Source organism: Herpailurus yagouaroundi, unplaced genomic scaffold, assembly GCF_014898765.1.
Source record: "Herpailurus yagouaroundi ecotype Mexico unplaced genomic scaffold, PumYag 29, whole genome shotgun sequence".
In the NCBI taxonomy this organism is placed as follows: Eukaryota; Metazoa; Chordata; class Mammalia; order Carnivora; family Felidae; genus Herpailurus; species Herpailurus yagouaroundi.
This window is the reverse complement of record NW_024412377.1, coordinates 44,060,206-44,074,801: the sequence shown is the minus strand read 5'-3', so window position 1 is coordinate 44,074,801 and position 14,596 is coordinate 44,060,206. Positions and strand designations below refer to the sequence as shown.

The window sequence follows — 14,596 nt, the reverse complement described above, 5'->3', positions numbered from 1 at the left end:
TGTGAAAATGCCACTGTGTGATTCTGAGCAGTTTTTCTAAAGAGGAAATCTTATCATGGTACTCTCTCTGTTAACACCTTCCAGCAGAGAATGATGTCATGGAATGACCCAAAGGTTGGGAGGTGGGGGGAGAGGTTAAAAAAACTCATGTATCCAGCAGTGCTAAAAGAGGGGGCAAGTCAAGTAAGAAAAGACAACAGCATCCGATGGGTTTGGCGATGGTGGATGGGGAAGGGGAGGGTGTGTGAAATTCGGGAATGTGATATCAGGGGCATGAAGAAAGCAGAAGACAAAGTGGAACAAAGACAGTAGGAAGACAGTTCTTCCAATGAAGAGGTGAGGTGGCAGTGACTCTCACGTATTGACTGCTTTACTGAAAACCAGGCATCTGTGGTTGGCAACTTATGGGGATTAGTTCATGTAATCCAACCATCCCATTTCATAGATGAGGAAACTAAAGCTCAGAGGGGCTTAATTCACCCAAGCTTTTCCAACCAATAAATACCCTTGCTAGTTACTATCCCCGGGCTGCCTGACTTCTGGAGCCCTGATCTTGGCCACGTTCACCTGCTCAGCACTGGGCAGGAGGAAAGGTGGTGGAGCCAAGGAGACGATGGGCCATGGGTCTCCTGCACTGTGGTCTGGTTAATCAGTAGGATTTGTGTGATTCTATCAGAACTTTTATCACAACAATACCTTGGCCATCCATCCCTTCGGATATTTGCAAATGAGGCCTCAAGACACATGAAAACAGCTACCACTTAAGGAGATGAAATGCCCTTTAGCCCAACCCTAAATGTGACTCCATTGTTTGGGCAGCAGTATTTCACAAGGCCAACCTACTTCTGGGGCCAACTGATTGAATGAAGTACATGCTTTGAATCATAGAAGATAAAACTAAATCCATATACTTTTCTCCAACTCTGCTGCTGTCAACTCCAGTTAAACTTGGCATCGTCTCTTTCCTACTTGGCTAAAACTACCTCCTAACTTGCCCCCATGCCTCCCTTCCTCACACCCTACACTGCTTCCCACTGTGGCTAGAGGAATTTTTTTAAGCCCTAAATCAGATCACAGTATCCTCCTGCTTCAAACCCCACAGCAGCTTCTCTTACTCTGTTCTGCTCCCTCTGTCCCCAGAGATCTCTGTGTGAATGGCTCCATCTCACCCTGCAGGTCTCAGCTCAGATAGCTCTTCAGAGGGCTCTTCCCTGACTCCCTATCTAAAAACGTTCCCCTCTCCAGTCACTATCACATCACTGGGTTCCAGTATCCTTGAAGCGATGTCTCAGATGTGAAAATTCACTGTTTGTTTATTGTCTTGTTTGCTCTTGTGTTGGGGGGCTTATCTCTCTCAATCATCTCCATATTTCCAGTGCCCAACACACTGCCTGAACCATAGGAGCCCAATCAATATTAGTGGGAAGAATTAACCTTGGAGGTTCTCTGGTTGAACCGCCGTCTGTTGTAAGAATCTCAGCCACAAACACTGTGGCCAAGTAGTTTCTGCTTGGATACCTCTAGAGACAGGGAGCTCCCTGTCTCCCAAAACAGCCAATCCCACCTTTGGACAACTCTGAAATCTCCATTTACCCATGGCTTTCATTATGATTCTAGGGCCACAGAGAATCAATCTATTCACCTGACAGCCCTTCAAATAACTGAGGTCAGTCCTCTTGCCCCTTGCCCACACCTGGCTTCTTCAACCATTCCCCATGGTGCCCAGTCCCTTTACCATCCATGGTGCTCTCTCAGAGTACATCCAGTGCCATTGCCTTCCATCTTGAAATGAAAGGTCAAGAAATGAACCCCGGCCCCCCAGGACTGCTCAGAGCAGACCAAAGTGGAGCCATCATTATCCCAGTTCTGGGTTAGTAGGCTTCAAAGCATTGTTTTTAATAGCAGCCCTACCACCACAGTTCATTTTAGGCTAAATCTTATGTGGCACTTTGACAAACTGATTTTTTTTTTTTACACAAAGGCCTGTTCTGGATGAAGTGGAGCAGAGGCCAGGAATCTTACTCCTTTGGTTTTTCCCTCAATCCGTGCCTTCCCAAGGCGGCCTCAGGCAACCTCCTCAGAACCCTAAAATCATTTCTATGCATGCCACTTCAAAGACGTTTCAGTTTGGGGGTGATGGGTGACTCAGTCAGCTGAGCGTCCAACTCTTGATTTCGGCTCAGGTCATGATCTCAGGTTGGGGGGTCAAGCCCTGCATTGGACTCCACACTGAGCATGGAACCTGCTTAAGATTCTCTCTCTCTCGCTCTCTCTTTCTCTCCCTCTGTCCCTCCCCCACTCACATCCTCTCTCTCTCTCTAAAAAAAAGAGACATTTCAGTTTAAGTAATCATGTCACAGTGTTCACTCACACTATGCTACAGACAAGAAAACACTGGAACATCTTTTTACGTACATGAGTAACAGATGAAAACAAGCTTTTGTAGTAAGTCCAATAAAAAAGAAAAGACAGAGGAAGAAAACAGGAATGCCCCTGAGTCCCACTGTCCTAGCCTGTGTTAGCCACTACAGACGAGCAAGTTAGTGTACGTCCTACTACCTTCCCCAACCACACATACATATATGCACATCGACGCAACCTTCATTTAAATAGGACTGTGCTCTTGCCATTTCCACCAACCCTTGGGATCTCTCCCATCACTACATATGGGTCTAACTCATTCTTAACTCTGCACACCACCAACGTGGAATATAAGTGGCTTATATTCAAGATACGACAAATAGGGCACCTGTGTGGCTCAGTCAGTTTAGCGTCCAGTTTCGGCTCTGGTCATGATCTCATACTTTGTGAGTTGTAGCCCTAAACTGGGCTCACTGCTGTGAGCACGGAGCCTGTTTGGGATCATCTGTCCATCCCCCACCCTGCTCTGCTCCTCCCCTGCTTGCGCTCTCTTTCTCAAAAATAAATATTTTAAAAAAGATATGACAAATAATTTTAATCTGTGTCCAAGCTTTATGGCCTGCCTAAACAATCCCATGCCATCATTTCATGGTATCGATCCACTCTTTTCCTGATGGATCCTTTGCGTTTATGTAGCCTTTCACTAATACAAACAACACCCCAAAGGATAGTCGTGTCTACAACTCTGTGTGTTTCCTCAGGATATATTCCAGAAGTGGAATGCCTTTATCAAAGGACATGCACCTTTCTTGTTATTTCAACAGACATTATTGTCCAGCTCACTTACAAAACAGCTTCCAATTTACTGTCCCCATAACAGTGTTCATTTCCCTTTATCCTTGCCAACCCACAATATTATCAAGCCTTTTCATTTTACCAAACGGGATTTTTTAAATGGTACCTCATTGTCAGTTTTAATTTTCATTCCAGATTCCTAGTGAATTTGAGTATCTTTGCATATTTTTTTTTTTTTTGCACGCTGGGCATTTTCAATAATAGTCTAGATTTCTTTTTTTACATATACCTCCTTAATACAGTTAGGGTTTAGTTTTCTGCATAGTATTTGGTGGTGGTTTAACTCTATATTTCTCTGATTAGATAGTAATTTTTCTATCATTATGCCTAGGTCTGTTTCTAGTCTCAGTTTATTATTCCATTGCTCCTTTTGTCTATTTCTGCACCAATACCACACTATTTTAATTACTAAGGCTTAACATTTTATTTCTACCTCTGCTAGAAAAGTTCTCTTTTGTTCTTCTTCTATAGGTTTTCCTAATGTTTCCAGTCCATTTTCTCTTCCATATAAACTTTATAATCCACTGGTTGAGGCTGATAAAAATGGCCTCAAGTTTTTATTGAGATTGCATTGAGTTTATAGATTAATTTGGTAAGAATTGACATCTTTACAATATTATGTAAACACGGTACATCCCTCTGTTTATCTAGGTATTCCTTTGTGCCTTTTCAGTAAAGTTTTAGAATTGTTGCTGTTGGTGGTGGTGGTGGTGGTGGTGGTGGTGGTTTTTTGCTTTTTTTTTTTTTTTTTATTGTCTACAAGTCACACATTTCTTGTTAGGTTTATTCCTAGATATTTTGTGTGGTTTGTTGCTATTTGGGATGAAATCTTTTCTGTTATTGCTTTTTTCCATTACACTTTCAGTCTTTCTACACAGCTAATGCTTGGTCGTTTTTTATACTCTTGGGTTTGGGGGATCCAAGAGAAAGTCTATTAAATGTCATCCAATTAGATACGGCTCAACACTCCACAAAGCCTTGGTAAACTGAATACTTAAAGAAGGCCAAGGATAGAACACTCAGAAATGCCATTAGAGTCTGTTACAGGCAGGAAATGGGGCTTCAGGCAGCTTTGGTATCCTCTGCTGAATGCTTCTCTCCCAGCACCCCACTGAGGGAGGCATCGCAATCGTGAATTTATGACAGCTCAGAGTTGGCTCTCCATCAGATCAGATTCAGGAAGGCTGACTCATGACAGTCAAACCCAGAAAAGACTAAAGTGGGTAAATAAGACTGCCAAGTTATTTAATTTACAGTGGGGCTCTCCATTTGAATAATAAGAATGCTCTTGTCCTCCGTGAAAGCACTCCCTTGCTATTCTCTGAATACCAGGGAAGCCAATCAAAAGTTGCATTTGACATACGTGGAACTGGACAAAAAAGAAGGAAGAAGACCGACAGTCCTGAGGGAAATTTTGTCCATGCCAGAGAGAGGTCTAAGAAACCATCCCTGCCTTACCATTCAGAAACCCTCTTTCCAGGAATGAAAATGTTGATGTTCCCCCATCCCGATGATGCTAGATTACCAATTGCCAAATTCTTGTTCCTCAAATACTCTTTTCTCATACTACTGAGTGAATGTCTCCCATATGTTTATCAAATAGTTCTCTAAATGAGACACGATACAGTAAATTAGGGTTCCAGTTATTAAATTACAAGCACAGGCCTGTTCTAAATCATTGGGATTACATGTGGGACTTTGTGATTGATTCTGGGCCTTGCCAAGCTCTTCTACTGCATATTCTTCTCTGCTGTAGTTTAACCCACACAGAGCAACCGGTTTTCCATTTTTCCAAATGGGCTAATGGCATGTCTCACTACTGTGCCCTGTACTGACAACACTGTCCTCTTGCCTTTTTCCAGGGTAACATCCGCCCTTCAATTTGCACTCCTTGACAACCAGTTATGAATCCACCTCACTGTTTAATATCCCAAACCAAAGTTCTCCACCTGATAATTGACTATAAAGGCATGTATGAGCCAACCAGTCACATGGGCTTAGTGGGGTCCCAGTATACTATATCTACCATATTTCTTTCACCTACCCATGTAGGAACTTGGTTTTAAAAAAAAAAGGAAATAAAGAGGCCACATGTAATTGTCAAAATAATGTGAAATTGAGAGCCAGATAGTCCTGGGTTCATGTCCATGCTCTAGCACCTACTAGCTATGGGAGTTTGGGCAAGACACTTGACCTCTACTGAATAATAGAATTATTATCAAATAATTTCTGAATTTCAGTCTCCTTCCCTGTAAAATGAGTATAATACCCAGTGTGCTAGGTTGATGAAAGGCTTAGAGATACAATGCATATAATGTTCTAGCAAATGCCAGAATCCCAATAAAAGCAGCTGCTATTAGCATTTTTATGTAATTATTAAACTCATGCTGTGTTTTAGTGATCCCCTAAAGATAAACAAAGATGCTCAGTTCCACTGGTCCAACCCACCTACAGTTCTTTACAACAAATGTATCTCTGATTGTGTGAGATCCAAATCAGAATGCACCAAGCAGGGTGGTGACTTGGGAGAGGTTCGAGGCACAGAGCAGGCATCTGGAACCAAGAAGACAACGGGACAGGATTTGGGGATTCTGCCAGCACTGGACTTGAGTGTGGCACAGACAATGGGTCAAATTCAAGGGTCAGATCAGCAATGAAGTAGGAGCACTGGTGGACTGCGGGACCTGGGGCAGAAGTTTTTTGTTTCTTGCCCCTTTTAATACGTCCTGATAATTATGGGTATCTACAAACCCACAGCTGCATAACCACAGCCAGAGATAGTATCAGGTGGCATTAAAGTGTCATGAAATTGTCACTTGGGGCAATTCTAGGAGATCCTGGGCAGTGTAGTCTAGGAGTTAATTGCTTGGCATGAACATCTTAGGTCCAAATGTCAACTTTAGCACTTGCTAGCTGTGTGATGTAGGAACAATACTTTAACCTCTGTGTGCCTTGATGTAACTAACCATAACATGGGAATGATAATAGAACCTACATCACAAGATTACCATGAAGATAAAATAACGTACATCATGTTCTTGGCATCATTCCTTACACGTGGTCAAGTCTCAAGCCTACATATCAGTATTATCAATCCTGGATCTACCAGTAACTAGTGGTGAGAACTCAAGATTTTAGGGCTTTAGATGCCACATCTGTCCAAGGTGGAGAAGAATCTTCTCTTCATGCCAAACTTCACAGAACAAAATTAACATAAGGGTGCCCTGAAAACTAAAAAGCAGCAACCCCAAATCACGCATCATCAATAAAAGAAGCCAGTGCAGCATACTACTTAAAAGCAGACTTTGGAGTCAGCCAGTCATGGATTCAAGCTTCAGCCCTGTCACTAACTGTAGATGAAGCACGAGATAGCCCCCGGCCTCAGTTTATCTATAAAACGGTGTCACTGTGAGAATTTGATGAGAGGGCTCACTAAAGCTCTTAGCACAGTTCCTGGCACTCAGTCGGGATTTGGTAAACTCTACATGTGCCAATGAGCCAGGTCCTTACTGTGAAGAGCTGGGGCTGACTCATCTCACATTTGCAGACCTCGTCTATGACTCTGGTTCCACGGTGCTTTTCAGAGGGCTGGGGAGGGCAGCTCCCTCCTGGGGTGGGAGAGGAAGAGGCAGCTCATATAGCAAGGCTAAGCACCCTCTACTCAGATTCCAATCCTCCTGATTACTGTGTAAATTTGAACAAATTACTTAACCTCTCTGCCTCTCCTTCACCTATAACTTAGGTTGGCTATATGTATGCTATAGGGTTGTTTTAAAGATAAAACGAGCTGAGGGGTATCTGGGTGGCTTAGATGGCTAAGCATCCAACTCTTGATTTTGGCTCAGGTCATGATCTCACAGTTCATGGGATGGGGCCCCATATTGGGCTCTACACTAACAGCACAGATCCTGTTTGAGATTCTCCCTCCGCCCCTCTCCTGATCACATGTTCTCTCTCTCTCTCAAAAAATACATAAATATTATTTTTTAAATTTTTCATGTTTATTTTTAAGAGAGAAAGAGTGTGAGCAGGGGAGGGGCGGAGAGAGAGGAAGACACAGAATCTGAGGCAGGCCCCAGGCTCCGAGCTGTCACCACAGAGCCCGACGCAGGGTTCAAACTCATGAACCATGAGATCATGACGTGAGCCAAAGTTGGATGCTTAACCGACTGAGCCTCCCAGGTGACCCTAAATAAACATTAAAAAAAAAAAAAGATAAAAAGAGCCGAAATGCATGGCATGCTTGGCACAACACCTGGAACATAGTAGGTCCTCAGTAAAGGGGACCTTTTATTACTTATATGGCTAGTGGTTAAGCTAAGCTGAATGGTTTGAATGCCCCTACCTACACACCTCTGCTATTCCTTCTACACGAGATTCCTTTGACCTGCAACTATATATATATACCCTAATCTAAATTCACTGAGGCCACACCCTAGTCCTCAAGCCCTGTCCTGCTCTAAGCCTGACTCCCCACCCCTGGACTTCTTCCTCACACATCAGTGGCCTCCTTTCCAGCTGAAACTAGATATTGTTCCCATCTCAGAACAACACCAGACCTGGAGGTGCTAACATCAGGGGGCTGGAACAGACTGAAAGGGGCTATTTCCAAAGTCACCTTCCCTCTGAAAGCTTTTCCTGATTCACCCAAGCTGGCTGGAAGTCATCTCAAAGACTTGAGAGCAATATCTAATAGCAATTTTTTAGAACCTCTTTGACCTTTGTCACTGCCAGTGTTGTGTGGTAGTTTTTGTGTCCATATCTTGCATCACCCGCCAGATAATTTGAACTCTCTGAGGGTAGAAACCAAGACCTTATGCCTCCACCCTCACTGTTCTTCCTCTAAGCCTAACAAATATTTATAGAGTAGAATTGAGTTTAGACAGAAGACACCCCTTTGAGAGCTGGATTCGGAGACCTAGGAAGGTATGAGAATCTGGCCTTTGTCCATGCCTTGGACACTATCTCTTGGCTCTGATTGCAACGGGAGCACATCCTGTCTACCACATTCCCTTCTCACCACCACATTCATCCAGGCCCCTTCCTATTAAGACACTTCATGCTTCCTAATTGACCACAGTGCTGAGTTTAGGAGAGTTTAGTGGGAAAAATTGGAGCGTGAAGTTAGACACAGAGGGGATGGCAGTGGGGGGCAGATCCCACTGCAGTGGCACACAGGAAGCCCTCAATAGATGTTTGTTGAGTGGTAGAATGAGTGAATGAAGGAATAAATGCTCTACCTTGGTCTTATAAGCAAGGTAGCTGCCCCATTACCAGAAAACAGACCATCAGCGACTCTCGGAGGCAGGATGGGTGAATTGATCCTAGAGACTACAGAGCGAGAGCTCAGGAAATCCCTCCCACCCCAGACCTAGATGGGCCAGCCTTGAGAGCTCGAGACCTGGAAGCCAACAACCGGAGGTGGAACCTGAGGCTCTAGGGTGGAGAATTCAAGTGTTGCTCCTCTGGCCCCTGACCCTGAACGGAGACCCCGAGCATGTCGAACGCTAACCAGTGTGATTACAGGGCTAAGTAAGCAAAACAGCATCTAGCTTTCAGCCTATTACACCAATTACATTGATCTCTTCTGAACTGCATTTCCCACTGCTGTTTACCAACTAAGGAGGAAAAAATCGATGGCAACAGCTTGTTTGGGTAGCAGCCTCTGAAGGGAGGAGCAGGGGGCTGCTGGGAGGAGTCATGCTGCTTGTGGACACCAGATACATTCTCCAGGTCTTCCACTTTCCCTTTGCACTGGTCATTTCCTAATGAGGCCCCACCGCTCTTGTTTTCTTTTCTTACTTTTAAGTGATGTACCTTTATCTTTTTTGCGATCAACATGCATTTACTTCTCTTATAAGAAAAACTAACATATCTTTTTAAATATCAGTAATAACATGAAAATGTCATAATGCCCTCCCCTACTTAAAATTTTTCAAAGGCTCCGCATGACTCTCGGGATGAAGTCCAAATCCCTCCGGAGAGTTTGTAAGGCCCTACAAGCACCTTCCCCTTAACACATCTACTTGCTGTTTTTTCCAAAGGACCATGCCCTTCCTTTTTTTTTTTTTTTTAATGTTTACTTATTTTTGAGACAGAGACAGACCATGAGTGAGGGAGGGGCAGAGAGAGAGGGAGACACAGAATCCAAAGCAGGCTCCAGGCTCTGATTTGTTAGCACAGAGCCTGACGCAGGGCTCAAACTCACAAACCGCGAGATCATGACCTGAGCCAAAGTTGGACGCTTAACCGACGGAGCCACCCAGGCACCCCTAAAGTGCCACATCCTTCCTTTGCCTCAAGACCTCCCAGTATGCGGCTCCTACTGCCCAAAGTGCTTTTCCCCTCTGGCTCAATCTTATTTGGCCTCACCTTAAATATCGCTTCTTCTGGAGCCTTCCCTGACCAGATTTAGCCTCCTGCCCTAAATCTGGCTGGAGGGCCTGTCTTCTACATCTCCATGGCACCCTGTATTTCATCCCCATCGTAGCCCTTGTCTCCGTGTGGTGTAAACATTACACTTAGGCTCTGGGACTGCAAGAATATGTCTGTCTTTCTTGTTCTTGGTAGATTCTCCAGTGCCTAGAACTGTGCCTGGTCCTTAATAGAGGCTCAGTTAAATGGAAAAATAAAAATAAAATAAAATAAAATAAAATAAAATAAAATAAAATAAAACTAGTAACAATTATCTGTTCGATTTGGAAGGGTTCTTAGAGACCATCTATCCCAACTGTTTTTTTTTTAGAGAGACATTGACAGTGCAAGTGGGGGGAGGGGCAGAGAGAGAGGGAGAGAGGCTCCCCTATCCTAACTCGTGTTAACACTGAGGCCTAGAGAAGCCAATAGGTCCTTTACTGAACCGCTACGTGACCTTAGAAAAATGCCTTCCCTCTCCGGGTCTCAGTCTCTCCACTGTAAAATGAGGAAAGCTCTTCCTAACTCTAACTTTTTCTGGCTTTGCTTCCTCCTCCTTCTGGGTATTGGGTAGCTCGTAGGTGCACTAACTGCGTGGGTAGGTGGGATGGTGCAGGAGAAATATAAGGTCAGATTCATCCTCTCAACTTGCTGCCGATCAAGTTGAGAAGATAAGGTGCACCCAGTGCTAAATTAAATGTTCCTGGTGATTCTGTCTTGCCAAAGAGATCAGAAAAGGAAGAGATCGTGGAAGTCTGGAGGCATTGAGACTCCTGCAGGAGACAGCACCTAAGCTGAGCAGGCAGAATTTACCGAGGCAGTGAGGATGACAGAGCAGTATCTCTGGCACAGAACTGCCTAGTCACACCTGTGGGACATAACAAAGGGCCTGGCTGACGCATTCAGAGCCCAGCTCTGCCACTTACTAGTCTGGGCCTTGGGCAAGTTTCATAACCTTTACAAGCCTCAGTTTCTTTCCCCTCACTAAAGGAACTTGAATGTCTGGTATGCAGGGGTTTCGTGAGGATTAAGTGTGTGTGACAGTACCTAGAACAGCACCTGGTGCCTAACAGACCATTTTAAGAAATGCCACTTTGTTTTCTTCCTTCCGGTCACGTCAACAGGTGTGACGTATCACTGGCAAGAACATCAAAAGTGCAGCTGGGGTTTGGAGACCGAAGGCTCTTCCTGCCCAACCACTCATAGTCTCGTTTACTCTGACACGACTTGTCCAGTGCCCCGTTGCACACACAAACACATGCACGCAAACACATGCGCGCGCGCACTTCACGTAAAATCCAAGAGAGAAAGAGAGGCTAGTTCTAATTCCCCAATCAGATGGGGCCAGATTGGGAGCCGTCCATTACTGTCAGCAGGAAAAACAAAGTATCAACATCCAGGTCTGGCCTAGAGTTCTCCCTCCACCACGGGACTTATAAGACATGAGATTATGAGACCAAATGTCATTTTCTATAGGGCTGGAGGGAGAGGCCTCAATGAAATTATAGAACAATCCTATATAATACCTTGGAACATTTTATGAAGCTATGGATATTTCTGAAGGAGAACAGAATGAGGCATGTGCTGTGGGGGATGCTGGCAGGGGTGAGGGTGAGGGTGGGGAGGAGGATTGTTTTCGTCCATCCCTGCTGATGACAGACCCAGAGTGATTAGGAAAAGAAAATGTAGCATGATCTCATTTATCCAGCACCTTCAGGGAAAGCAGCAGGTGCTCCTGTGTGGAGACTATTGGTGAAGGAGAGCATTCAGAGTTGGACTTGAACTGAGGTCATTAATCTTTTAAGGAACTATAGACCCTTTTGAGAATCCAACATAGATACCCATGTTCTTCTTCCCGGAAAGCACAAATATGTCCCAAATTCTACTTGCAGTGACATAATATTCATAGATCACAGATTTACAATGCCTCCCTAACAAAACTGAAAACGTTTCTTCATGAAGATATTTCTTAACTTCATTACCCACTTTCCTGGCACAGAGACCCACCACCCCGCTAACTGCTTCTCAGGCTGTGAATGGAAACTAAATGGACTCTTTCGGCTCCTCTAGAACCAAGTGACCAAATCCTCCCCTAGGAGTCAGGACTCTTGTGTTCCAGAATCAACTCTGACCTGCTTTTTCAGAGTGATACCAGGTCGGTCTTAACTCTGGACTTCATTTTGTCCATCTGGAAAAAAAGAAAAAAAAAAAAAAAACAAAGGTGGAGGGTGGGGGAGAAAGTTTCGACTAGGACCATACTTCTTCTCGTAGGTTCTATAGAAGACAAGCATCATGTACAAACACAAGAGCTCTATAGCCAAAATAAATTGGGGAAATAATGCATATTCTATTCCCTTCTTGGAGATACGTACAAATAGTCAGCATATTAAGGTCTCTGAGAAGTCCTACAATAAAAAATCCATTGCATTTGGTTTAGTCCAACATTTCCCTCTTGGGTTTGATCATGACTTTTTTCAGCCACATAACTCCACTACAGTCACATCAGAGAAGCCCTTAACCAAGCACTGAGTTGAGAACCTAGTAAGGTATAACTCCACAACATCTATGCATTCTCCCCAGGGGTGGCTGGGTCAGTTGGAAGAGCATGCAACTCTTGATCTCGGGGTCGTGAGTTCAGGCCCCACATTGGGTGTAGAGCTTACATTTAAAAAAAATTTTTTTTGAGAAAATTCTCCCCAAAGAAATAAAGCAACATATATGATAGAAGGTTGCAGAAGGCTGGTATTGAAACAGAGAGATGTGAAGCCTACGACCATTGAATTCACCTATCCTTCCTTCGCTGCTTGGGAATCAATTGCTCTCTTTAGACAGAATAGTGTGAATGCTCAGGCATCAGCTTTTAGCCTTTCCTTTTGCTCCTTCAATCCATCTAGAGCAGTGACTCTCAAACCTCAGTGTGCATGGGAATTACTACCCTGATGGCATTGATAATAAAAGGGAGACTTCAACCTTATCAGTGATGGACTATTAATCTCACCTAAAAAAATGAAGCAAACAGGGCAAAATGTCAACAGGATGAAAACAGGTGTTTATTACATCAGTCGGTGCTTTATTTTTTGTTTGTTTGTTTTTATTTTTTAAGTAGGCTCCACGCCCAGCAGGGAGCCCAGGGTGGGGTCTGAACTCACAACCCTGAGATCAAGACCTGAACTGAGATCAAGAGTCAGATGCATAACCTACTGAGCCACCCAGGTGCCCCAGTTAGAACTTTATTATTTTTTTTTAATTTTTCAAAAGAAAACATTTAAATAACTCAGTTCAGAACTAAATGTACTTAATTTAAGAGGATTTCTAGGAATGACTCCCTTGACTTTTTCCTGATGCACAGACTTTACATCTCACCCCATATTAGGCGCAACCACACTCATAACTCTCCTGAAGGGACTTTGGGGCATGCTGAACAAAAGCACCAGGGGTCCTCTGAGAGTTGACATCCCAGGGCCTGACCCTGACTCTACCTCCTCATCTCCTGGCTCTAGGACTATAGGGTCAACATCTTCCTGCGGCAGCAGTGGAACGACCCCCGGCTGGCCTACAATGAGTACCCGGATGACTCTCTGGACCTGGACCCATCCATGTTGGATTCCATCTGGAAACCCGACCTGTTCTTCGCCAACGAGAAGGGGGCCCACTTCCACGAGATTACCACAGACAACAAACTGCTGAGGATCTCCCGGAACGGAAATGTCCTCTATAGCATCAGGTGAGTTCCACACAGGTTCGCCCCCACCCTCCTCCTCAGAACACACCTTGTCCCGTTGCCTTCGGGGAGCAGATACTAAGAAGTGAACCAACCAGGCGTGAACAGGCCCTGGCAACCCAGCTCCTTTGCACAATACACAGAGCCAGCTCTGTAAATGACACTCAGCGACTGAGAATCCAATACCTTGAGAAATCCTAGGAGTGAGTGGTTCATTATAACCAGGGGAACCGAGGAAGCATCCTAAAGAGCGGGAGGGGGGTTAAGGTTAGGCCCCCTAAGCTCACCCACAATTTCAATAAAACAAAAATGGAAAAGAGTATTCAAAGGCAGTGCTCAGTGGCAGGGCTGTTCAGTTACTCAAAATGAAGAAGTTCTAGAGAGATGCCATTCAACATTATGCCTACAGGTAACAATGCTGCATTGTATACATAAACATTTGTTAAGAGGTTGGATCTCACATTAAATGTTCTTATCAGAATAAAAAAAAAAAAAATAGCAGGAGCAAAGGCACAAAGCCTGAAAAGTCATAGCCACTTCAACAGCCAACGAAAGGTGGATGGTGCTACTCACAGATACGAGCCAGGGCTGCCCCAAACCCTTTCTATCTTCCATACCTTGCACTGGGTCTAGGAAGCTAGGACCCCCTTCCCAGCTGGGAGGTATCCTGCAGATGCTGTTTAGGGGCAAGCTTTCAGAGTCTCCTGCCAACTCTCCCCACCTCATTCCCAACTTCTTCCCTCGAGCCATGGAAAAAATGACCAATGTCCATTTTAGATTCTTACATACCTGGCATCCACTGAGAATTTATTTATTAAGCTGGGTAGTTTACATAAATTATTTGTAATCCTATCAATCCCATGAAGTATTTTTTTATTATGCCCACTTTGCAGATTAGACAGGTGACGATCTTAAAGTTTAAGTCATTTGCCAAAGTTCCCACAGTCAGCCTAGATTCTCATCTGTTAGCATGGATCTGATGCCTGCTCAGGACCTGGAACAGTGTAGGGCATTCGATAGGTACTCATTTGATGAATGAATGAATATGTTTTTATTTCAAAGAGCTTAAAAGGGACCCTGGCCCTAAATGACTCCTCCTCCCCCTCCAGTTCTTTGGAGGAAGAAATCTTGTTTCAGAAATCTTCTTGTTAGCAGATGAACTTTAAATGTCCAGGACTATAGGGGAGTCTGCATACACATCCTAACCCTCAGATGTGACTGGACTCGGGGTGTCTCCTGAGAGCA

General features: G+C 44.3%; 1 protein-coding gene across 2 annotated transcripts in view; it reads left to right on the top strand.

The window, feature by feature from the left end:
- GLRA1 (glycine receptor alpha 1) overlaps positions 1-14,596 on the top strand; it is an 82,846-nt gene that overhangs the window by 47,155 nt on the left and 21,095 nt on the right. For both annotated transcript variants that reach the window (XM_040498272.1, XM_040498263.1), the window contains exon 4: positions 13,131-13,354. In XM_040498272.1, coding sequence (XP_040354206.1) covers positions 13,131-13,354 — 224 coding nt within the window. The remainder of the gene's footprint in view (positions 1-13,130; positions 13,355-14,596) is intronic.